Source organism: Malus domestica, chromosome 01, assembly GCF_042453785.1.
Source record: "Malus domestica chromosome 01, GDT2T_hap1".
NCBI lineage: Eukaryota > Viridiplantae > Streptophyta > Magnoliopsida > Rosales > Rosaceae > Malus > Malus domestica.
The window spans coordinates 30912963-30939573 of record NC_091661.1 but is presented as its reverse complement, the minus strand read 5'-3'; the positions used below and the strand labels follow the sequence as shown (position 1 = coordinate 30939573).

General features: G+C 39.5%; 4 protein-coding genes across 4 annotated transcripts; 2 read left to right on the top strand and 2 right to left on the bottom strand.

The window, feature by feature from the left end:
• Window positions 1-659: 659 nt before the first annotated feature.
• On the top strand, window positions 660-2613 carry LOC103443647 (phytolongin Phyl2.2). The gene has a single exon (XM_008382537.4). The coding sequence runs from the start codon at window positions 1419-1421 to the stop codon at window positions 2187-2189; it is 771 nt and encodes a 256-aa protein (XP_008380759.1). The 5' UTR covers window positions 660-1418; the 3' UTR covers window positions 2190-2613.
• A 918-nt stretch (window positions 2614-3531) lies between these two features.
• Window positions 3532-6416, bottom strand: LOC103443639 (PP2A regulatory subunit TAP46-like). The gene is made up of 9 exons (XM_008382528.4): window positions 6059-6416; window positions 5826-5948; window positions 5588-5674; window positions 5323-5427; window positions 4970-5131; window positions 4811-4846; window positions 4645-4716; window positions 4082-4362; window positions 3532-3928 (listed from the first exon to the last, which is right to left on the bottom strand). The coding sequence occupies exons 1-9, from the start codon at window positions 6158-6160 to the stop codon at window positions 3676-3678; spliced, it is 1221 nt and encodes a 406-aa protein (XP_008380750.1). The 5' UTR covers window positions 6161-6416; the 3' UTR covers window positions 3532-3675.
• A 6437-nt stretch (window positions 6417-12853) lies between these two features.
• LOC103445461 (uncharacterized) lies at window positions 12854-14631 on the top strand. Its single transcript, XM_070820626.1, has 3 exons — window positions 12854-13551; window positions 14242-14306; window positions 14491-14631. The coding sequence occupies exons 1-2, from the start codon at window positions 12994-12996 to the stop codon at window positions 14293-14295; spliced, it is 612 nt and encodes a 203-aa protein (XP_070676727.1). The 5' UTR covers window positions 12854-12993; the 3' UTR covers window positions 14296-14306; window positions 14491-14631.
• A 7604-nt stretch (window positions 14632-22235) lies between these two features.
• LOC114826660 (uncharacterized) lies at window positions 22236-24096 on the bottom strand. Its single transcript, XM_029107382.2, has 3 exons — window positions 23769-24096; window positions 23104-23617; window positions 22236-22567 (listed from the first exon to the last, which is right to left on the bottom strand). Exons 1-3 carry the CDS (start codon window positions 23876-23878, stop codon window positions 22403-22405), a joined length of 789 nt encoding a protein of 262 aa, XP_028963215.2. The 5' UTR covers window positions 23879-24096; the 3' UTR covers window positions 22236-22402.
• Window positions 24097-26611: the final 2515 nt, after the last annotated feature.

The following is a 26611-nucleotide window of genomic DNA, read 5'->3' as shown; positions in this document are numbered from 1 at the left end:
TAGCCGACACAAAAAGGACCCATACTATATATTTGAAGGGTCCTCAAAGGACCTTCACATATATATTTTCCAGACTTCAAGTGATCCCGGGACCACCTTGGTCCCTACTTCCATTATGATGTGTGAGAAAGACAGAAAAAATAAAACGAGAAGGTTTAAGACCATCTCCAACCCTTGAGGATAAAGCTTACAAATTTAAGCTAGAAAATTTTATGGTATAACCGTATAACTCAGAAACTGCTCTTTTCCTTCAACCTTTATGGCTTAAAATTTTAGCCCAATATTATTAAATAAGATTTTAGCTTTTTTTTTTTGGGTAACTTTTTTGAAAATAAAATTTATGCATATTATCCTAATTTATTTTTATGAACATTTTTATTTAAAAATATTTAATTTCCGATAAGTAATTAAAAATCATACAAGTACATAGGTATTTATAAAGTTTTAAGTTAAATTTGATTTAAATAATTTTCTTAAATTATTTTAGACGTTATATTTATTTTTGAACCATCAAATTCTTAGTTGATCTCATTTTATCACAGTCGTTTAGATTATATATAGAAAACAAAAAATAATTGAAATATGATAGTTTAGCGGATCCAGAATAAATTTAAGCCAGGTTTAAATCATAAGGGGAATCTAGCACAGAGATATTTTTTCTCAGAGGTTATTGTAGCCCAATGGTTGGAGATGGTTTGGGGGACTTTTACATCTTATATCTTAAGCTTTATTCCATGAGTTGGAGATGATCTAAGGGAGAGGAAAGGGATCCGCTCGGATCCCTTTCTCCTAATCCACAAAATCTGGGGGATCCAGACCATTGAAATTCAACAGCTAAAGTTTTATAACTTTTAAAATGGACTTCTGTTTGTAACCGTTAGATCAAAATTCAATGATCCAGATCTCCGAACTCAATGAATTAGGAGGAAAGGATCCAAAGAGAATCCCTTTCCCAAGGGAGAGAGTTGCAAGAATGGTTGCTGCAAATTGAAGGGCACATCCTTAATAAATCCTTCCAGCGAGGGCACTTGGATTACAAGCAGCCGTTATTCCGTTTCTTTTTCCCTTCGCTTCCCACGCATTCCAACAGTTGATTCCTCCCTTCAATCGGAGGAGTTATTTTACGCACACAGAGATTTCTGCATTTCCAGAGAGAGAGAAAGAAACAAAAGAAAATCCAATCCTCCGGGAAATGTTCTAGAGAGAGAGTAGCAGAGAAACTCATAAGAAACGTTTCGAAGTCGTGGGGGATTCGAAAGATTCGATCTTTCCGAATCGAACACCCACGAAACGACTCAGATTTAGCATGCAAATCCTCTGGGACTCGATTCCGAATCGAAATCCCATCTTTCTTTTCATCCATTGAATCTCCGATTGAAAAGCTTGAAATTTTTCGGCTTTGTTGGAAGAACAAATCGATGATTTCGAATCCAAATCTGATTTTCTACGCCTGCATTGCCCACAAGGTCACGATTCTCGGCGAGTTTTCGAAAGAGCCGGGTCTCGGAGACTTAGCGCAGCAATGCGTGGAGATAGCCCCTCCTCACCATTCCATGTTCACTCACACCGTAAGAAAAAGAACTTACATTTTCTCAATTCATGACCCTTTTGTGTATTTCGCTATCTACGATGCTGATCTCGATCAATCCGAGGCGCTTTCGTTCTTAAACCGGTTGAAATCGGATTTTGAGGAGGTTAGTGGAAGTGGGTCGATCTTGGTTCGGGATAATTTTGCCCCCAGTTGCTTGCAAGTCCAGTTCGATTCGATTATTCAGAAAATAATGGCCTCGGACTCGCCCAATTCACCGGCAGCCAGTCGGAATCTGAGCTTGAGTGCGAGTAAAGGGAAGAACATGGTGCTGACACCACTGCTTGGGAACAAGCCGAACGGAGGTTTGAAGAAGAAGAAGAAGAGGTTATCTGGAGAGGTTAATGGCGATCTTTGCAAAGATGTGACTGCAATGGAGAAGAAGGTGGATGTGTGCGACGATGCTAATGGCTGCGGGTTTAGGGATTTTTCGTTGCCAACGCAAAAGAGTGATCCTTTGCATTCGGGTGACCGCCAAAAGGCCAAGCAAGTTTGGAGGAGGCATGTTTGGGTGGTTTTGATGCTCGACTTGTTTGCTTGCGCCGTGTTGTTTGGGATTTGGTTGTGGGTTTGCAGGGGATTCAAGTGCCTTGCCAGTTGAATTCCGGGGGATTTTGGAAGGTTTCGATGTTTCCGTGTTGTATTGTGCTTGACTGCTTGTGCTTCGAAGATGGTTGACAATTCTGTGACATTACAAGCAAGCACTCGGAGGGGTAAGTTGGCGAAATCAATGCGTTCGCAGGCTCTGCTTCGATTGTGTACCGGTAACTGTCTCCTCAGCCCTCCCGGTGGCTTCTTGTACGTATCTTAAGTTACATTTTGTGTTATACAATTAGCGATAAGCGTTTCCAAGTACTGCATCAAATTGTGTATACTTACAGATGATTACTATGCCGGCATTGTGTTTAGTTTCCTTCCATTGTTTTCAGTTGATGTTGTAATTTCTCAGATGTCTTGATATTTGGTTTTACCAGTAGAAACTGTTTGTTAGCTTTAACGGAATTTGTTTCTGTTTCTGGATTTTATTTCCGCTTCCTCCACAGTTGTCTCTTTATTTGATTCTTTACCTAAAACAAGATAAGACCAAGAAGCCAAATCTTCTTTGCTTGATTCCGTTGTATAAGGGTCGAATTCGAACATCGGTGCGAATGAATTGAAGAAAATTAAATAGAAATTAACAAGTGCTTGCGGGAGAGAAAAATGATGTGTGGACAGGATCAACCAGTATTTAAATTTGGTTTTCGCTTTTTTATTGCAAGTAGTTCTAAAATTGATCGAAACTCATCATTTTAAAAATCAATTAATGTAATTCCCTAACTCGTCATTCCGTCAACAATTATGTCAATGTGCTAGGATAACCAAAGGGTGGTTTTATTAGCACCCCACATCTTTATGAATACACCCCACATCTAAAATGTGCCTCTAAAATTCCAGCTTTGTCCTCCATTTTTTTGAAGCCACCCCATCCCCATAAACAAATGACAGCAAAAAAGCTAGCTCGACGACCACGGTGTCATCAATATCAGCACAGCCAAAAACCCTCCACGTCGCAGAAGTTGACATCCAAGACTGACTTTCTAACAGACTGAGAATTGCCCATCACTCTTGATTCACACACCTCATCTCCCAATTCCCTATTACCTACCGGTGAGTGGCTGGTGATTGGATATATATATATATATATATATGTATATGGTATATGTATATGTATGGAGAGAGAGCATGGTGAGTGGTTGTGATATTTTGCCCAAACGCTGTGGTGGTTGGCAACCGGCATAAGGGGGTGGATGGGGTTTATTTTGGAGTTTAGAACTTAATTCGTCAGAGTAAAAATAGAAATTTAACTGAAAAAAATAAAATCATGAAATGCATTCATAAGATTGTGGGTTGTTAATAGAATTACCCTAACCAAATTTGAATTTGACATTCAAAATGTAGAACAATTATGAGAAAATATTTTATTCAAATAAATTATCTGGGTGACATTAATATACATAACGTAAATCCAGTCACAACAAGAACGATACCGAATACAAAACTTTCTAATTTGCGATAAATCAAAATCTTAGAATCCCGCAGGTGCCATTTTATCCACAGGGGGTGAGCTTCTTGTTGCCAGCACCCCGAGGATTATCATCTTTCCAGTCATCCCAAGCCCTCGCCCTGTCTTGAGCGGCATCATCGTCTTCATCTTCCCCCTCCGGTGGTGGTCCTGGTTTCATAGGTTCCTTGTACCATGCAGAATTGGCTTCTTCCATGAGTTTCGTGTTCCTCTCTTGCCACGTATTCATTATCTCCATCTCCTTCAGTCCGGCTTCCTCTATGCTCATGGTCGGCAACCTTGCCGCACAGTAAATTTAATTTAGCATCTCAAATGATATGTTTGCCACGAAGAAAGATGCAATCACAAACACGAAAACCAGATATTTCCATCATTTGAGCTCGTGATAAATTACGCTTGGCACATTAAAGTAAAAGAACATGGAGGTGTACCTGTGACTGGGCTGGAAAACCTGAGCCGCCATCCTTTCCCTCTCGCTTGTTGGGTTTCCACCTATAAGACTTGCCGGTCCAAATATTAGTGGCTGATGTTTGTGTTCATGCATCTCCGAAACCCTGGCTCTGCCTTCTAGAACGTCTTGAGCAAAAGTTGCACAGGTGATAGGCTCTGCTGGTCTACTATACTGCACTCGGGTTGCAGCATCACGATGCCAAGCTTCGGCCCTCTTGGCACGATCATCAAGAACATCTTGATAAAATTCCTTGCCACCATCCTGAAATACATGACAAAAACAAAAGCTTTTAGAACAGAGGTTCTTTTACTAAATAGTATTAAGTTTACTGACAAACCATCTACCACGTAAAGAAATAGGTCTAGTTGCGAGACATGCAGCTTTTTCCTATAACATTTAGCATGCTGCTATAGAATTTTTATCCGTCTCATAATTATCACCAAAAATTGCGAATTCATGACAGAGTAATGAAACTCAAAGACCAACACTGATAATAATACAATAAATGTCACCAATCTTAAGTTACGGTGTTAATATTAATACCTTTGATTGCCTTTCCTTAAAAGCTACAAGCATTTCTTCCTCTTTTTTTAGCATCTCCAACAGATCAAAAGCCTGAACAAGATTGCATGGCAGAAAGACATGAGTATGAATTGACGTGAATTAAAAACAACTGCATGTGGAGGATTACTTTAAGCTATAAACTAACCTTACTAACTGCCAAAGAGATTGTAGTAAACCAAGCCTGCAAAAACAAGGGTTCTAATTAGACAGCTTATGTAATTAAACTGTAAACTTACAAGAACGTTGTGATGTAGAACCAATCAACATTTCAGTAAAGAGGATATGTAATAATAAATCTACAAACCTCTCGCTCCTCCTCTCCGTCATCATCCAGCACATCTTCCTCTCCTGCCTCAATACGAGTTGACAAGGCAGATGCTTTAGTTGAACGCCCTCTTCGCTCTTTCCGCTCCTTAATTTCCAGCAATTTCGATTCTGCAGCTCTTTGCCTTTTGAATCGAGCAATCTGGATACAGAAGCAAGTAGCATAAGCAACAAAGTACAACACCAAGCCTATACTTTCACATGTTCTGCCACGCAACATGTAAAACAGTCGGCAGAACAACAAAATGCAATTATTAAAGTCATGAGTATCCATGAAATTTGAGTTAGGATCTTCATGCTTTTTTAAAAAAGACGATAAGAAAACTAAAGTACCTTCAGTGCCCTTCGATCAACATGTGAATTTGGGCCATCTTTTGCAGATGCTTCTAACTCCTCTTTTGGAACAAGTTCCATTGCCTCGCAAATAGAAATAAACTCCTGCAACACGCCACCATCCTAGTTAGTTTTAACAGGAACATAACCCTGAAACCAACCAATCAACACATATTCTGATACAAAGACACTGACTAGCAAGACTGCAAAGACATGCCCACTGCAGTATTGCTTTTTCGGCAAGTAACTAATGAAAATGCTTCACCTTTAACTTAGCCTGGGAAGCCTTAAGAACCGATATCCTGTCATCCTGCGCAACCTTTTCGATTAACTCCCCTAGATAATATGGCACCTGTAATCAAAACCCCATCACAAGTTAGCTCAATAAATTCAAACCAAAAATCCAAAATTTCCAAACTATTCCATCAGATGATTACTAAATGCCGATTTTTCACAATCATTCAAAGTTTTCGACTTTAAAAACAAATACCCAAAAGAATTACCAGAAGATATTTGAGATTGGTGGTGCTGATATCCTCCTTGGTCTCATTGGCTGAGAACAAACCCAGATTGCTTATCATTTCATCGCACTTCTCCAAGGCTCTGCATCCCTTCCTAATCTCCTCCTACCAGTAATCCCCAAATCAGTTAAATTAATTACGAAACAAAAACGAAAATTAAAACTTTTTGAAAAAAAATGAACGAGACTATGAAATTATGGTGTAGATTAGTGTACCTGATCGACACCGTCGCCGGACTCCGTCGCCCCCAGGTGGATCTTCCGAGCTTGCTCGAAAAGTGCCGGCAGAGGCATGTCCTCCATGTTCAATTCTCCCATGGAATTTGAAAATGAGCTTCTTCTGGTGTGGTTTTAGTTTAAGCTTCGAATTGCTAATTTCCAGAAATGTTAGGGCGGTTGAATCTCGAATTTGAAAAAATAGGGTTTTCAGATTTGGGAATCGAATTCTGGAGAAGAAGATGGAAAAATTAAGAAATTTCGGAAATTAGATGGAGAGGTATTTATAGTGAGAGATACGCGCCTCCGGCGTAAGTTAGCGTGGAGCTGAATTGGATGTGGAGCGGTGCACTGGTTTTCTATAGTGGATCTCAAGCCTAGTTCCGGGTCAAACAATACTAATTTCAACTCAATTAATTTGACGGCTAAAAATTAAAAAGTGTGTATTAGGTAAAAATAAGCGGGTGGATAATTTCACCCTACAGTTTTCTTAGAAAATTGATCACGTAGAGACTCAATTTGTATGTTGTTGAAAAATGAACATGACATTCACAGAACTATCAAGGTTGTTTTGTAACAATTTTGTTTTTAGTTTCCAGTTCATTCTTTTAATCATGAGATAGAAAGAGTTCCAGTGTACGTACCTTTTGTTCTACATTTTGGATCAGGATCCTCTCCTGATTTAAGGGTGAGGATCCTCTTGAATAAGGTCATCAGGCCGTTGAAATTTTATCCAACGGCTACAAACAGGATGTCTTATTAAAAGTTATAATAATTGTAACCGTTGGATAAAATTTCAACAGCCCGATGACCTTGCTTAGGAGGATCCTCACCCTTAACTCAGGAGAAGATCCTGATCCCTACATTTTTTCTACATCTCATACACCATCATTGTTCGACTTTCTATATCTCTCATTTCATCCTGCTATTTTCCCACTATTTTAACACAAAAATGAAATGGGTATCTAACGAATCTAACTAAACCCTAAACCCTAAACCCTATGGGTATCAAGCGAATCCAACTAAACCCTAAACCCTAGTTCCCCTTGTTTGCCTTTGGCTGGTATCAGTCCCTCCAAGGGAAGGTTGATGACCTCTGCGAAGGAATGGTAAGCTTCGATTCTTAATCCAGTTAGTGAAAGTTCACCAAGAACATGACCTTCGCAACAGTTTCCGACTAAAAATCAATACCATCTAGTTGTAGTTCTGTGAAAATTTAGGATCTAAATGGGATCAAAAATGTCGAAAACTGAAATTAATATTGAAACTAGTACATTGTTACTAGCTTCACTGTATGATAATTACATGTTTTATATATATATATATATATGGTTGCAGGCTTGCAGCAGAGCAGAAACCAATAGAAATCCGACCCAAGATTTCTTCTGGACTTGCCGGTGTTGCGGAAGAGCTAGAAACGTGTGAAAGTTTCGACATGAACCGCTTCTCATTTCATTAGAACTCTCTTCCAGGAAGTTCAAAGAGTAGAAGTTCGGATAGCGCGAATTATTGGAGATCTTGAGGGGACCTTGGCTGGTGATGGGATGATACATTTGAGGAGGTAGTGATGAAAAAAACGTAAGGACTTTGATTAAGCTATGTCAACATCTTGTGTTGACTTCTTTATAGAGAGTGAAGAAAAAAAAGGATGTGAGAGAAAAAAGAAGGAGAGATAATCCTATTCCGAGAGAGAATTCTGCTTCATAGACAAACAACATATATAATTTTAATGCAGAACAAATGCTAAGAATTTAACTTTCTTGTACTATAATTTTGATTGACCAAATATCTCTGCATATCAAGCTTTTGATGGGTAAAAAAGTGATAAACACATAGGATTATTACCACTAAACTATGATTAACTGGCTATTTGTCATCTAAATTTACCAATTGACCTGACAAAAAATTGATCATCCTCCAAACTCCATAGCTTGTCTCCTTCAAAGTGGTTATATGTCAAATTGTAGGACTAGTTTTGTTGGGTTTTCATGCTACTATAGTACTGTTTGCTACTATTTGTCGCAACAAATTTTGGTCATTGTGCTCATTTATTTCGGCGTTAGCTGAATCCGATACCTGCTAACCTTTGTACTGTGAAGCTAACAAGTTACAAGAATTCGGTAGTTGTCACAACCAAGGAAGAAAATATCAGTAATATCGGAAATATCGGTAGTTTGAAAACACGGAAATATCGATGGAAATATCGGGATAATATCGATATCGATAAAAATTACATGGAAACCACGGAAATTGTAAGAAAAACTTGGAAATTTTTAATGAAACTTTGCAGGATGTTTATTTAGTCAATTATCTATTAGTTTATCACAAAAAATTGGAAGGAAATGCATTGCATGATGGATTTAACTGATTTAAGTTGATTATATAGCGAGCTGGCAAACATTGTGAGTGTAGAAAATATGTAGTAATTAATGAAAGAAGTTTAAACACACCATAATCATTTATATATAATTAATTAGTACAATATTGGGAGGTTTTATTTAGGATATTAAAAAAAAAAAAGGGAAGTGAATAAAATGATAAAGAATAATGTGCCGAATTTGACACTGGTTTTTCGGCCAAACCAGGGCGAGTTGGCCGGCGTGCAAGGTATCAATCTCTTCGTCTCGTCGAGTAGTACAACTTTCCTTTTTGTTTCACTCAATTTCGTTGAGTATTGAAAAAGTTATACTCATTTGAATCTTACCCAGTTTCCGGCGACCTCAGTGACTTTGCTAGGCATTTTCTGGCCAAACTACGACGATTCAGACGTCGTGTGAGGTACCATTATATTCGTCTCTTCGAGGGCTACAACTTTCGTTTTTGTCTTGCTTGATTTTGTTGAGTTTTGACAAAGTTATGGCCGTTTAAAGTGGTTGTGGATTTCCGGCCGAAATTCCTATTTTCTTCCTTGGTCGAGTCTCACATCGCCCATGTGAGGGCAGTGAGCAAGCAAGAATGCCTCTAAAACCCACATTCCCAAGCTGAGAAAAGTTTGTCTTGGTTGGCCCTTGGGCTATGATCAAGTGTAGTATGTGTTGAGATTTCTCAACATTTTTAAGTATTTTTGAATATTATATTACAATATTTTGACGAAAATCATTTGGATAGTTAAAAAAATATCGAACCTTAAAAAAAAACGATAATATCGGCGAAATATCGCCGATATTATCGATTTTTTCTTCCTTGATCACAACTAATTAAGAGCTGGTAAGGGATTGCTATTTTAGGAAATTTTTGTGCTCATATATAGGTTCTTTCATTGGAATTCGAAATTGTTATTAAACATCCAGGTGCTTTGTGAAAAACCCCTTGAAAGTGCAGGTGATTCTTCAAAAAGCGCTTCTACAACTAATAAACTATGTTGGTGGTTCAAAAACGTTTTCAGTCATTTCAAATTCAATCCCAAACAATACCTAGTGAAGCTTTGAGATGAACTTGTTAGGGGTTTCAATCCCATTGTTTTTACTGGATGGAAAGTGAAATGCTCACAGCTCTCACTCAGTTATAGAAGTTAGAGAGGCAGCCATTAATGGGTGGGATGGGGCTTGGGGATGTCTCAGTCAGGCTGAATGATTCAACATCTGCAAGTGTTCCCAATTTGCACTACAATTTTGAATTGGGGTGGTTGTGTTGGGGCTCTGCTGATTAAAAGCTTTGGTCATCAGCTCATCAACCTTTCCTGTGAAGGAGAAGGTTTCTTTCTTGTCAATGACCTGCATTATCTCTCTCTCTCTCTCTCTCTCTCTCTCTCTCTCTCTCTCTCTCTCTCTCTCTCTCTCTGTTGAATTGTACTCCTCATCATTCATCAAAAATAATATTTTTCATGATGCTTATTATTTTCCTATTCCAAAATAGTAAACACATATTGTTTTGTCGTTTAGGGAGCCAATAATTTGAGTTGCTAGGTATAGAAACCTCCTCCGCTTTAGAAAGCATGTGGTTTAATATCCTAATGAATAGAGTGTTGGATATTACTCATGCGTTATTTCCTAAACTATTATAATAGTATTGAAAATTTTCCCTTCGTCTTAATAAAAGTAAATAAAAAAGACGAAAAATGTAGTTTTTATTTATTTGGTGGGCACACCTTTCTTTTTTTTCAAGCGGTATTCTTATTTAGTCTAAATTACAAAGCGAAGGATTCAATTTGAAAGCAAATAAATAATAAATTATTTTAGTTAACTTGACTCCGTGTACGACTGCAAAAGAAAAGATACGATTTAATAAAGTAGAAGTTTTAGAAACATGCTTAGACAATTGGAAAAAGAAAAAGGAAATTAAAGACCTAATGCGCAGGTAGTGGCTTGGCTTTTCTTCCCCTCTATCATAAACACACCCTTCAAAGTAGCTAAAAATAAAGTACAACACTTATTTCATACTAAAAAAAAACATCATGTGAAAGTATCACTCTTTAATTGCTGGTACTTCCCTGCTGGGAGAAACTAGAACTACAAAGGAAAACAACTTTCACACATTCATTTTCTGGCCTACACTGCTCTTTTTAGCCTTTGTACTAAATGTATCAAAGATGAATTGAAGAATAAAAATAAGAAAACGAATGTAGAAGAAGAACACAAGATGAGAGTGCGTAGATCACTGCTCAATAATCATAAAACAACACGGTAACAAGTGTTCTTAAAAAACTTGTTACTAGAACTTCAGAGCCAGCTAGCAAGTATTATTTACTTTTCTCAACCAATAATAATGCAGAACAAGTGACCTAATAAATATGTATGCAAGAACAATAAAAGTCAATTGCAATGTTTCCTTTTTTTTTTTGGTCGGAACAAGATGCATTGTTTCTGTTATGTTTTACCCCCATAATATGTCGGCAGGAATGTATAAACGAGCAGATAAATGCAGTGGTGGCTAGGAGAGGCGAAAAATGCCTCTATGAATCTTCTTGACTGCCGGAAGGATGGAGTGTAATGGCAAAACTACAAGTTGGTCCCTTTTTTTGAAGAAAAAAAAATGCAGTTATTGTGGCAAAAGCCTCATGCAGCTTGATTAACGAGTACAACTTCTCAAGCCAGATATCTCTCTTAGTTTCGTGTCACTGTCTCACTTATCACGTAACTATATTGATATAAGTATTTTTTTTTCCGCTAATTAATAATAGTTTTCAGTATTGTTTCTTGTTTTTTTTTTCTTTTCCTTTTTTTGTTTCTCTGCCCCAACATTTTAGACATTTTAGAAAATGAAGTTTCAAGGCATGCATTTGTGCCACCTTTGTGTACCTTTTGACCGGCTAAAGCTTGATAAAGAGCTCTCTTCCAAATATTTAAAATTTCACGTCACAAAACTGACTAAAAGTAGAAGAGAATTCCCACTCAAATTTGTTCAATTTAAAATTTTAGCATTATTTATTAAATTTGATATACGCAAAATTCGAACCTAGAATTTCAGAAAAAACATCACTCAACTATGAACTACAAAATTCGAACCTATTTTGCATCCAAATTCATATACTGACTTACTTGAAAGGATAATACTTGGGTACTGAATAGTCAGTACCCAAAAAACTGACAACATAAAATGGCCCAATAAGATAAAAACACTTGTTACAATTTAATTTTATAAACAAGTAGCCAAACATTTTTTCAGAAATTTAAAAGTAGCCAAACACAATATTAACCCCACATCCAAACACCTCCTTTCTTCCTCAACGCCTCCCCTGCCAGCCTCACTCCTCTTTGCTTCTGCCATGGTTTCATCACCAGAACCCTCGTCTTCCCAACGCCTTCCGAGAACCTCGTCTCATCCGCTGGCGCAACTCACTTCTCCTCCATCCTTCCTCTGTCGATTCCACCCCATAATCCTCCTATTCTTTATCGTGGAACACATGCCCGCACCCTGTCGTCATCGTCGGAATCCCCATCACACAAACTTTCTCGAAATTTCACGGAATAATTTCAACCCTCAATCCTTCATAGGGTTAGCAAGATGGATCTGATCTGTCATGGGTTTGGTGAAATTTGAGGGGGTGGAGCTGATGGCTTCGGGAGAACGGAGAGGGAGGTGATGGAGGGAGGGGAGAGAGAAAATGGATGTTTGGATACAAGTAAAAGAGAGGAAATAGTGTGTTTGGTTAGTAGGATAGTAGGAGTTTGGAAAGGGGTTCATTTGACAGGTGTTCTAAATTCAGTAGTCCACATAAGATGGTATTTGGGTACTCCCTAGAGTACCCATGTAGACCTGGCATTTTGAATCCGACCCGTTAATATTAGTATTTGGGTGAATACTTAATGGGTCGGGTTGCAAACGGGTCAACCTGTTGACTCGTTAACACCCTTTAGTTGAAGATGTTTTAGTAATTTCAATAAAGTCTTAACAACAAAATATAAACTTTATGCCAAATAAAAAAAAATTGTTAACGGGTGAAACGAGTAACCCTTTAGCTTAACGAGTCGGATTTAAATAATTTGTTAGTTTAACGGATCGGGTTGAATCCAACCCAAACTCAATAAACCCGACCCGTTTACAGTTCTACATGTATTATCCCTCCCGGCGCTTCTTCTTCACGAGAAAATGCCAAGTTTTCCTTGCATGATGACCTAAATACCCCGTAGTCAGTGAGGTTTAGGGCCCCACCCTGGAAAATCTTGGTGTTTTGGATTGACGTGGATAACGACTATTAAAGTAAACACGTTTCAAGTAGGATACGTATGCTCTCTGCCACTCACAACAATTCACCTTCCACCACCGCCCCCAACTCCCTCTCTCTCTCTCTCTCTCTCTCTCTCTCTCTCTCTCTCTCTCTCTCTCTATACACACACACGCATATATATATATATATATATATAAACTCACACATCCCATCTCTCCAACTTACTAGAAAACGAAGATCAGAGTTTTCGAGAATCCTCTATCTCTGTTTATCGAAAACGGATCGTTTTGAGAAAAAAATTCTGAGAGAGAATCGATAAGAGGTATCAATGGTGTCGGAACCAAGCATAACACCGAAGCTGTCGCTGTTCTCGCTTCCTTCCCAGCCGCCGGAGTCGCCGGGGATGCTAACTCCGCCGCTCCAAACCTCCGCCTCGGTTCCATTCCAGTGGGAGGAAGCTCCAGGAAAGCCGAGGAACTGCGGTGGCAGCGCAGAATCCAAACCCAAGTGCGCCAGATCCTTGGAGCTGCCTCCGAGGTTGCTGACGGAGGCGGCCAAAACTACCAACATGACCTCCCCGACCACCATGTTGGACGAGCCTGACGTTGGGCGGACTATGTCGTTTTCGTTCAGAGTTAGGAGCCCTGATGCTTTTGGGATCAGTAAGAGGTTGAGCAAGGAGAGTTGTAGTAGGGGCGCCAGCGGTTTTGGGTCTATGAGGTGGGGGAGTTTTAGGAAGAGCAAGGAGGTTGTTGACCATGGCGGCTTTGACTTTTTGCCTCCGGCTAGTGGCGGCGGTGGCGGTGGTGAAACGAAGGTGAATATCACAAGAGTTGGGAGGAGAGCCGGTTTCTTGAATGATTCCAACACAAGGTCACGTATGTGGGTAAGTAACCAAGTATTCGTATGATGAATTTGAGTCAGTTTTCCCAGTGTTGTTAGAAACTATAACAAACAAACAATATATTGATATAATGTTTTTACCTGTGTTGATTGCTAGTTACAAATATAGCTGAAGTCTTGTGATATTTTTTTCTCTTAACAAACGATATTATCTATATTATTTTTTTTTTCGGACTTATGCATCTTTATCAACAAAAAAAAAATTAAATCAATAGGTCAAAGTATAACATAATACCATATAATAATCATCTCTTTGTGGGCAAATGTTTGATGTCACACTCTTTGATTTTTAATTTCTTCATAAGATTAAAAATGCTTATCAAATGTTGGAAATTTTGTTAATGTGTTAGAAACACAACCCAAAACACTAAGTATCATAATACAATTGGTTGAATTTTGTTTTTTTCAAGTTTATAATCAATTATATTATAACACTTAGTGTTTCAGGCCGTGTTCCCGACACATTAAAAAATCTCTCTAAATGTTAGCGTTGTGCGCATTATCTTCCCATTCTCTGCTAAATTAATACTTGTAATGACGATTATTTTAAAATTCGTTACTTTTCTTTATTCGTTTAATTGATTACAAAATAATCACATATGGTATTATATTGTAATCAATTACCTAAATGTGATATTTGTGATTCATAATTGCTAAGCTCACAATGTCACAGCCCGTCCCAGAGTTACTAAATACCGAGGACGTGAAATTACTAAAACGCCCTTAAACGGGATTAAGGTGCGTAAATTTGGTATTTGTTTTACACTAAGATCCTAAACTAGGGTTAGAATTATATTAGTATGTGTTAATTTAATTTGTGTTTGGACTTAGGGTGGGGTCCTACCCCCTAAATCCCTCCCCAAAACCCGTGGGATGTCTCTCTCTCATCTCCCTTCACTCTCTCTCTCTTTCTTCATTTCAGTATCACTCTCTCTCTCTTACTCTCGAACTCTCTCTCAAGCTCTCGGACAAACACCAAGAACAATCACAATCCTACACCAACGTCCGATCTAAGATCACCACGACACTCCTTAGGACCTCACGAGCACGGGAATACCAGTTTTAGGTAAGTTCTATTTCTGAAATCCTAGTTTTAAAACACCCCGTGTAATGGCACTGTTCACGAACTTAATTTTGGTTGTGTTTTAGGTTAAACAAAGATCACCACGAGTCTTAGGAAGTTCCAAGGAGGCTCGGAGTGCCTCGTTTGAACAAAATGGACGTCGGGATCGTCGGGTTCGAGTTTGGCCGAAATTGAAGAATTTTGAAAGGTTTGATCTTGTTGTTTTTAGGCCTTAAAACCCTTCCAACGTGTTAGTACATGTTAAATGCTTCATTTTGGTATAAAATGCGAAGAAATTGGTTGAAAAACGAAGGAGAATAGTGGATTTGAAAATTTTCCAGAAACCGGCGAACAGTCGCCGGCGACCGGCGACTCGCCGGAGAAGACAGGGAATATTCCGTCAAAACTGACGGAATATGCCAACGCCGTTACCGTTACCGTTGGATATTTAACGGAAAATGCTAGGATTTAACGGAATATTCCCTAACGCCGTTCACTGTGCCGTCAGTGTGCCTGGCACGTGGCTGCGCGTGGGCCGCGCGTAGGTCCGTGCCACGTCAGGCGCGTGGGGGCGCGTGAGGACTCCAAAAATTATTTTAAAAATATGGGGATGATCCTGAGGTTGTGTAGGTCACTGTGGTATATTCATATACCCAATTTGAGCATCGTATGAAGAATTTATTACCTAGTTTGGTTTAGGTGCGTTATTTGTGCGTTAAATGATTGTTTTAAGTTATTTCACTTTTAGGTGGAACCTTTAACGAGGACGAGCACATCCAGGGGCGTCAAGGGGGTTACGACCCGGCGACATACCAGTGAGTGGGCATTGCTTTCTATATATATACCTATATACTCGATTTCCCCAGAAATCAAATTTAAATGAAAAGTATATTGAAATGAAATATGATGTGATTGCCATGCATAGAATGTTATGGATATTATGAACTGTCGTATGATGCATATATGTATGATGGTGCTGTGGACGCACAGGTAAGTATTTAATTACTGTTATGTTGAGGATGATGATATATTGAGCTCATATCCTGCACCATGGTTTAGTGCTTATAGTATTCACCGCATCGCACGCTCGCCTTGGATCCAAGTAGATGCTGGTCGTACAGTCCACGCGGAGTGGGTACGACGGGCCAGTCGTAGAGTGTTAGTGAGATTATGACTGGTGGGTGACCTTAGGTTATTGTATACAGATGATTGATGAGAGAAGCACTAGAGCGAATATTACCATGAGTCGTTCAGACTACATTAGGTGGTTCCGACTTATGTGCAGAAGGCCGGACAGGTCACGCGGAGTGACTCCGGCAGAGAGTGAGATTGATAGATGTTGAGCTCTAGGTTCAATCGTTCAGGGCTATTAGAGGGCCTCCGATTGATTATTTCTTTTACCTGATTATATTATGTTAATGCATTCATACTACACTGTTGAAATTGGCATGGTACATTCTTTATTGAATCTGTTATAAGTTTGATGATTGAGACAGTTGAGATATATATGCTATATACTATTTTTCTGGGAAAGTATACAGGTTTTCCAAAAAGGGGTTATAAATGTGGATTTATGAAATGTTTTGGAAAAGCTTTATTTTCGCCCACTCACGTTTTCTGTTTTTCGCCCCTCCAGGTTCTAGTTGATAGTTGAGGCGTTGGTGGCCTACGAGACTGCTTCGGCGTTCTGACAGACTAAATAAATGTAGGATTCACCCGAGGGTGTTGTAAATTAGTTATGTTCCTACTTGACTGCACCTAGATGCTTATGCTCTGTTTATGTGTGTTTAGTACACTCTTATGCACATAGAATGCTCGGTTGTAAATAACTGCAATTAGTGGTTTTCGTTGACTCGTATTTTATTATTAAATCGTTTCCGCTTGCGTTATGGTTACGTCACACTCACGTGACGGCCAGCACGTCCTAGTCTTCGGGTTAGGGTGTGTCAGTTTGGTATCAGAGTATAGGTTGCAGTCCTGTATAACTAATGAGTTCTTCTATTGATTTTGTTATGTTTTCTGTCAGAATTATGCCGCCTCGTAGAGATCCTCGCCGTGCTGCTGAGCCTAATTTCCCCGATATAACTCAGTTAGGGGCAGCAATGGCTCAAGCTTTTCAGGCTAATATCCGTCCTCCTCAGAGAACGCCCGTAGAGACGATGTATAATCTGAAACTGGAAACTTTTGAGGGAAATGAAGGTTATGAAGGGGCAGAAAAGTGGTTGGATCGAATTGAGCAGACCTTTCAAGTGATGCAAAGTCAGGGAAACCTGCCAGCTAATAGATGGGTGGAGACCACCACCTGGTTTTTGGGCCGTGAGCCAGCTGCGTGGTGGATAAATCAGTCGAGGCACATGACACCTGAAAGGGCAGCCGAATGGGAGGTATTTAAGGAAAATTTTATGAAGAGATTTGTTCCTCCGGAATATATAGATCGCAAGAAACAGGAATTCACCAGTCTGAAGCAGAGGAATATGTCTGCACATGAGTACCATCCGGGTCGTGCAAATGTGGTAGCTGATGCTCTGAGTAGGAAGCCTCAAGGGCGACTTAATGCTTTGTATACCAGTCGTGTTCCTCTTCTGGCAGAGTTGAGATCTACTGGAGTAGAATTAGAATGGGAAGAGCAAAGTGAAGCTTTTCTTGCCAATTTTCAAGTCAAGCCAATTTTAATTGATCGGGTGCTTGCAGCTCAATCGTTGGATGAAGAAATTCAAGAATTGATCAATTTAAGAAATGAAGGGAAGAAGAAAGATCTCAAGATCCGAGGATCAGATGGTATGCTTATGCAAGAGAACAGGATGTATGTGCCTAATAATGAGGAACTGAAGAAAGAAATCTTGGATGAAGCACATTGTTCGGCTTATGCTATGCACCCAGGAGGAACTAAAATGTATCATACCATTCGACCATTCTACTATTGGCCGGGTATGAAGAGGGAGATTGCGGAGTATGTGAGTAGGTGTATTGTCTGCCAGCAGGTTAAGGCTGAAAGAAAGAAGCCGTTTGGGAGATTGCAACCACTTCCCGTTCCCCAGTGGAAATGGGAGAATATAACGATGGATTTTGTGTATAAGTTGCCACGTACACAAAATGGTTTTGATGGCATTTGGGTGGTTGTAGATCGACTTACCAAATCAGCACATTTTATTCCAGTAAGGGAGAAGTACTCTTTAAATAAGTTGGCTCAGTTATTCATATCGAAGGTTGTAAAGTATCATGGTGTCCCAGTGAATATTATTTCTGATCGAGATCCAAGATTTACTTCTAAGTTTTGGATAGCTTTTCAAGAAGCTTTGGGTACTAGATTGCTTTACAGTACAGCTTATCATCCACAGACAGATGGTCAGTCAGAGAGAACTATTCAGACACTCGAGGATATGTTGAGATCCTCTGTGATGCAATTTGGTGATTCTTGGCATGATCGTTTGGATTTGATGGAGTTTGCCTATAATAATAGTTTTCATTCGAGTATTGGAATGTCTCCATTTGAAGCACTTTATGGTAAAGCTTGCCGTACGCCATTATGTTGGTCAGAGGTTGGTGAAAGAATACTTGAAGGGCCAGAGATTGTGGATGAGACTACTCAGAATATTCAGGTAATTAAATCTAACCTGAAAGTGGCCCAGGATAGACAAAAGAGCCTAGCGGATCGACATACCACGGACAGAATGTATAATGTGGGCGACTATGTTTTTCTGAAATTATCGCCTTGGAGAGGTGTAGTTCGCTTTGGAAAGAAAGGAAAGCTAAGTCCCAGGTACATTGGACCTTATGAGATCACTGAGAGGATTGGTGAAGTTGCTTACAGGTTGGAGCTACCTCCAGAGTTGTCTAAGGTACATAATGTGTTCCATGTCTCGATGCTTCGGCATTATGTGTCAGATCCTTCACATGTGATTCCTCCTCAACCATTGGAAATTAATCCGGACTTGACGTACGATGAGGAACCAGTGACTATACTGGATTGGAAAGATAAGACCTTGAGGAATAAGACCGTGAGCTTGGTGAAAGTATTGTGGAGAAACCATTCAGCTGAAGAAGCTACTTGGGAGACAGAAGATCGGATGAGAGATATGTATCCGAGGTTATTCTATGACTTTTGATGTTCTGGTTAGTGATTGGAATTTCGGGGACGAAATTCTATAAGGAGGGGAGATTGTCACAGCCCGTCCCAGAGTTACTAAATACCGAGGACGTGAAATTACTAAAACGCCCTTAAACGGGATTAAGGTGCGTAAATTTGGTATTTGTTTTACACTAAGATCCTAAACTAGGGTTAGAATTATATTAGTATGTGTTAATTTAATTTGTGTTTGGACTTAGGGTGGGGTCCTACCCCCTAAATCCCTCCCCAAAACCCGTGGGATGTCTCTCTCTCATCTCCCTTCACTCTCTCTCTCTTTCTTCATTTCAGTATCACTCTCTCTCTCTTACTCTCGAACTCTCTCTCAAGCTCTCGGACAAACACCAAGAACAATCACAATCCTACACCAACGTCCGATCTAAGATCACCACGACACTCCTTAGGACCTCACGAGCACGGGAATACCAGTTTTAGGTAAGTTCTATTTCTGAAATCCTAGTTTTAAAACACCCCGTGTAATGGCACTGTTCACGAACTTAATTTTGGTTGTGTTTTAGGTTAAACAAAGATCACCACGAGTCTTAGGAAGTTCCAAGGAGGCTCGGAGTGCCTCGTTTGAACAAAATGGACGTCGGGATCGTCGGGTTCGAGTTTGGCCGAAATTGAAGAATTTTGAAAGGTTTGATCTTGTTGTTTTTAGGCCTTAAAACCCTTCCAACGTGTTAGTACATGTTAAATGCTTCATTTTGGTATAAAATGCGAAGAAATTGGTTGAAAAACGAAGGAGAATAGTGGATTTGAAAATTTTCCAGAAACCGGCGAACAGTCGCCGGCGACCGGCGACTCGCCGGAGAAGACAGGGAATATTCCGTCAAAACTGACGGAATATGCCAACGCCGTTACCGTTACCGTTGGATATTTAACGGAAAATGCTAGGATTTAACGGAATATTCCCTAACGCCGTTCACTGTGCCGTCAGTGTGCCTGGCACGTGGCTGCGCGTGGGCCGCGCGTAGGTCCGTGCCACGTCAGGCGCGTGGGGGCGCGTGAGGACTCCAAAAATTATTTTAAAAATATGGGGATGATCCTGAGGTTGTGTAGGTCACTGTGGTATATTCATATACCCAATTTGAGCATCGTATGAAGAATTTATTACCTAGTTTGGTTTAGGTGCGTTATTTGTGCGTTAAATGATTGTTTTAAGTTATTTCACTTTTAGGTGGAACCTTTAACGAGGACGAGCACATCCAGGGGCGTCAAGGGGGTTACGACCCGGCGACATACCAGTGAGTGGGCATTGCTTTCTATATATATACCTATATACTCGATTTCCCCAGAAATCAAATTTAAATGAAAAGTATATTGAAATGAAATATGATGTGATTGCCATGCATAGAATGTTATGGATATTATGAACTGTCGTATGATGCATATATGTATGATGGTGCTGTGGACGCACAGGTAAGTATTTAATTACTGTTATGTTGAGGATGATGATATATTGAGCTCATATCCTGCACCATGGTTTAGTGCTTATAGTATTCACCGCATCGCACGCTCGCCTTGGATCCAAGTAGATGCTGGTCGTACAGTCCACGCGGAGTGGGTACGACGGGCCAGTCGTAGAGTGTTAGTGAGATTATGACTGGTGGGTGACCTTAGGTTATTGTATACAGATGATTGATGAGAGAAGCACTAGAGCGAATATTACCATGAGTCGTTCAGACTACATTAGGTGGTTCCGACTTATGTGCAGAAGGCCGGACAGGTCACGCGGAGTGACTCCGGCAGAGAGTGAGATTGATAGATGTTGAGCTCTAGGTTCAATCGTTCAGGGCTATTAGAGGGCCTCCGATTGATTATTTCTTTTACCTGATTATATTATGTTAATGCATTCATACTACACTGTTGAAATTGGCATGGTACATTCTTTATTGAATCTGTTATAAGTTTGATGATTGAGACAGTTGAGATATATATGCTATATACTATTTTTCTGGGAAAGTATACAGGTTTTCCAAAAAGGGGTTATAAATGTGGATTTATGAAATGTTTTGGAAAAGCTTTATTTTCGCCCACTCACGTTTTCTGTTTTTCGCCCCTCCAGGTTCTAGTTGATAGTTGAGGCGTTGGTGGCCTACGAGACTGCTTCGGCGTTCTGACAGACTAAATAAATGTAGGATTCACCCGAGGGTGTTGTAAATTAGTTATGTTCCTACTTGACTGCACCTAGATGCTTATGCTCTGTTTATGTGTGTTTAGTACACTCTTATGCACATAGAATGCTCGGTTGTAAATAACTGCAATTAGTGGTTTTCGTTGACTCGTATTTTATTATTAAATCGTTTCCGCTTGCGTTATGGTTACGTCACACTCACGTGACGGCCAGCACGTCCTAGTCTTCGGGTTAGGGTGTGTCACACAATATTTAATTAGTATTTTTGCCTAAAAATAATAATTAGTATTACTTATTTTTTATTTTTTATTTATAATTGCAGGCAAGCATTTGCGAAAGCTTTAAGCAGGTGGTCCCATGGAGACGCAGGCAAGAAAAAATGAGAAAAATGGCCTCCTAAAGAAAGCCCTTCGCAACCGTTGGATCAACCCGATCCGACGATCCATTTCCTACCTGTTGAAAAATTTGTGTAAATATATCAGAAAATTGAAAATAGTGAAATTAGTCTAAAATTCATAAGCTTCATTAGTCTTCTATAACCCTCTATAATTGTCAGTGTACCAACAATTTGCTAACCTTATCAAAACTTCTGAGCATCTACTCTAATTTTTTTTTTGTTAAATTAATTACTTAACTTTTTCTCGTCATAAATTTTCTTATTTAGGAGTTAAACTTCTCTAACGCTTATGCTTGACTAATCATGTAATAAGAGAGAGAAAGGGTATAAAGCAACAAGAGATAAGTAATTAAAGACAGATATATTTTAGGTGAGAAATTCAGTTCAAACTTAGGAATGAACGACATATGGTCAAACAAAAGCAGGAGATTAGCGTGTATGTCAAGCGTTTTTACATCTAACGGAAATTATCATTCTACACCTAAAAGGAAATGGTAAATCCATCGCATCTACCAGCACAAAAGCAGTCAGAAACTACAGTGATGTATGGTATAATTTTTTGGTTTAGCAGGTGGCATTGATATTTATTTTTATTTTTATAAACAATAGGATAATCTGCACTAAATTCATCTAAACTACATGAAGGGAATTTGTATATATGACCTCAAGTACATGGGCAAATGCTCTCATCCAACTGAGCTACATTGACCACAACATCAAATTAGCAAAAGAATGAAACGCAAATTCTAGGTCCCTAACATCAAGCAAGGAAACGGGTCGTACCCAGTGCACAAGGCTCCCGCTTTACGCAGGGTCTGGGAGAGGTGAATGTCGGCTAGCCTTACCCCCATTTATGGAGAGGCTGCTCCCAAGTCTCGAATCCGAGACCTACCGCTCATGGGCGAACAAAAAAACAATACCTAGGCACATAGTTCAAGATCACATCAACACAAATTAAGCTTTTGACGCTTTTGAATCGAAAAGATGCCAATCTCGTCAATTGTCCCGAAGATGTGGGATTCACTCTCATAACATGTTGTACCCATATAACATGTCCTGATTTTCTCATCTATTCTATAATTTTGTGCATATAAGCTAAAGCCAGACTAAATCATGGACCCGCAGTCAAACACCAAGTCCTCTTCTTCTTGTAGTTGGCTTTGAAGCAAGCTTGCCTCAGCCTCTTGGCTCTCTCCGGCAACTCCATGTCCGGCAGCTGCTCTAGAATCCTCTTGTGCTCCTCCAGCATCCTCAGCTCATCCGTCAATCCCATCCCCTGCATCATGCATTTCAACAGTCAATCCCTACACTATTATAACTTCCCAAAACAAAACTTATCATCACAGTCATACGAGTCAAGCATCATCGATCTATTTTCGAGTCATTCTTATCGCATCACATGTTTCTTAATATGTAGGATATATCGGAGATTTTTTAAGTCCTAAAAAGCAATTTCAAACCCCCTTTTAACATTTGGTCCATAAACTAAGTAATCTCGCAATTGCATCATTGAAACAAAGGAAACCTAGTCACCGTTTAAAGAAATATATTGAGGAAAACCCTTTACAATATATCTCTCGTCACATGACAAGTAAAATATACTAACATGAAACTATACTACCATGACACCGAAATCTTTCCCGTTTCGAGGGGAAATTGGTAGCATTGGACAAAAAAGGAACTACAACTAGGCTTTAGTTTCAATCATTAGCATAGAATATTTGACATATATAATACAAAATTCCAATAAATTAGGAGGAAAAGGCACTAAATATCATATGACAAGTTGACAACATGAACATGCAAACGTACCTTAACATTTTCAATGAGAGCATTCAAGCTCCTGAGCTTTCTGTGCGGCCACCTCATGATATTCAGTTCCCTGCACCTCCTCTTCAAAACCGTTAATCCCACCTTCAATTCCTTGGCCGCCTGAGTTATCGGCACGTCGAAATACTTCTGAATCTCGTCCAATTCCAATGGAGCAGCAGACATTCTCTTAGAGCAACTCCCATTTTTTGTCATGCCTTCCCCATCGTGTTTCCCCCAACCTTCCATCCCCCAATCAAGCATCCTGAAAACATCACCCGAAACACTGTTCGAACAGACGATGGATTCCGCCATTGTTGTCAGGGGATTTTCATCAACCACCTCGTAATCAAAAGGTGATGGAACAGCAGCATCGTCCAAAATATAGTCCCAGATGCCTAAATCCTCAAAATCTTGAGAACCCATTAGTGGAAGTTGGTTGGAATTGTATTGCAACGGCAATGGGGGTGAATTACACCGATTGAAATTTTCAAGCCGTAGACTTTCTAACGCAGCACTGCAAAAGTAAAAAACCCATGTTCTAAAATTCATGTAATAACCATAAAACATATACATACACACAAACACACACATATATATGGCACTGTTCAAATGAATGGAAGATCAAAAGGCAAAATTAAAAAGTATATATGTTTTGATCATCTTACTTTTGATCCTGACATGGGTCTTGGTAGTACTGTATGGAGGAGTTAAACTCATCATGTGGGTCGGTCTCAATTTTTGGAACCAGAAGTTGGGAGAAAATGGAATCCGCCATTGGAGAGTGTTTTGGAAAGCTTATAGAATATCAGAAAGAGAACTAACCAGAAAAGACGAGAGCATAAATTTGATTAAATCGGGAAGGAGAGATGGGATGAGAATTGAAGTTCGTGCAGACGCTCTCAAAAGGGGTACTTATGAAATGGGAAAAATTTAATTTGTGAACAATTACCAATCACAAAAGGGAGCCGCACCGTGCCTAATTATGAATTTAATGTTTAAGAATAATTGACTTGCTTATGGCTTGATTATGAATTTGAGTGTTGTATATTAGTAATGGGAATGATTTTGATACCGAATGTGTACGTAACGTGAATGATTTGATATCAAATTTGTAGGTAATGTGGATGAGTTTGATATCGAATGTGTAGATAATGTGGATATATACGTTTGGATACCTATCGCAGAGGTGATGGTCCGTGTATGCATGTGGAGGCATGAAGGGTAGCAATTTTACAATGCATGCATAAACAAATGGGGTGCGTTTTGGCTCACAACACTTAAGTGTCTCAAGTGGTGGTAATGCTCACCACTCTATTTATCACCGATGAATTAGTTTAAATTTTGAGATCTGTGTCTATTAATATACAAATCTCAAAATTTATATTTATCTAATAATAATAAATAAAGTGGTGAACATCACCATCACTTCAGTGTGGTAAGCAAAAATATTCTCTAAATAAATGTATGAACATACATGGCCCAAAGAACCAGAAATTTTGACGAGAGGATAGTATGGGAGGTTACTGAACGATTAACGATGTAGTGGACATTAATTCACATTAAAATTTGCTTACTACGATTCTATGGTAAGCTGTGAATTAATTAATTAATTACGGGAGTTTGTGAATTAAGAGGGAAGCTGTGCCACATAGGAGACGTCCTCAAACCCCACTTTATTGGAGGTTTTTTACTTTTAATTTTTCATTTACAGGACACACTACGACATTGACGTAGATTTAACAGGTGTAAGTGTACGGTTTCACTTTTAATAATGTCCAAGCCTTTTGTTTAAAACCCCCACATCTGCCGATTGAGAGATGTAATATCCAAGTTGGGAGACAATATCGGTAAGACAATTTGGTTGCTAAAGCTCCAAATGCAATTGCAAGTATTACCTCTTAAAATGGTCTTCTGATTTCCTTGCTAGCTAACGCCAGGAAGGTACCATCCAGTTACCAACAGTATACCAAATGAATTATAAAACCATGCAAGCAAATTTAAGCAAAGTCTATGATGATCGAGCTTGAAACCGAACAACGTTTCAGCGAAGAAACTTACGAATCCACGACGAACGTTCAAAATTCATAACCGATCGAGAGACTTAAACAAGTCATGTACTTTTCTGGTTTCGCAAAGAACGCAATTAGACAAACGACTGTTGAGTTTGGCCGGCCAAGGAGATTGACTAACATTCAGACATTGCCTTATACAAAACACTTCACAGAAGTTGGTGCACTCAAACAAAATGCAAAAGTGCTACTCTTAACACATTTTCCGTACCATGTTTGTAAGTGGTTCAACAATATCTCCATGCTAATGCCGGAGGCTGTCGTTGATTCATTTGTTCCACACATAACTAGTTTATTAGCTGTTTTTACTCGGAATCATTTGAATCAGCTGGCTTCTCAACTAGCATGGGCCTACGACGATCACTATTCCGTACATGATTAAGTGCATTAGCCGCAGAACGCAAGGCATCTATGGCGGAACCTAGAGCTGGGGAACTACCACCGGCCTCGGCCAGTGAATCTTGCAACCTATTCTCCTCTTTCCGCAGAGACTTTCCGAGTTTTTTCTTGCAATAGCGCCGCCAAGCTTCTTGTATATAACATGCTCCCCAAGCTCTCCACTGCCGTGATTAAAACCTAAATGTGTGCTGTGCCCGCTTGCCAGCAGACCTTCTGAACTGGCTGGCTACAAACTTCAGGTCCTCTGCTTTTAAAGTAAACGCTTCAACTTCACAACAAGCACGGGCAGTTCGTGGAGTTGGGAAGATTAAACAATGATGCGCTGGGATCAACAAACCATGTGAGAAGTTCTTCGCAACAGAAGTCACCAACCTTGAGATCTGCAGAACTGGAGTGCCTTCCATCACTCACGGTCGTACTCAATACCGTACCTCGCATTATCAACACCAACGATTCCACTGGATCTCCTTCCCGACACTTACACTAAACAGACTCAGTCTCGATGATGCTCACGTCCCTTTGTTTTGTTCGGATATGTAAGTTACGAAATTCTAAATGAAAACTGATCATATTGGGACAATTGAAAGGAACTCACTTTAAGGATTGCACCCATGCAAATATATCGCTTCATATCACTCCTGAGATCCCTGGGAAGACTCAGAAAAAAATTCGCCATGCTTACTCCTGTGTTTTCTTGCCATCGGTCTCTTTGGATTGCACCCATGCAAACATATCGCTTCGTATCACACCGGCATGATTTTTACATGCTTCACTCCAGCAAGTTACGTTCCTTTCTATAGAAAACAAATACCAAAAGGCTCCGACAACCTACAGCGCCAACAAAGGATCGTCAGAATCTGCACAAATTTCCTAATTATACATTGGTGCAACAATTCTGCAAGAAAACATGGGAAATGGTTACGGGACTTGCATGACTAGCGAGCATGTATAGAAAGAGATTAACCCATGCAGTTCCAGCGAGGATGCCCGAATTACTTGTAACTTTTTTCAATAAGGAACATATGCGAAGGAACCTCAGC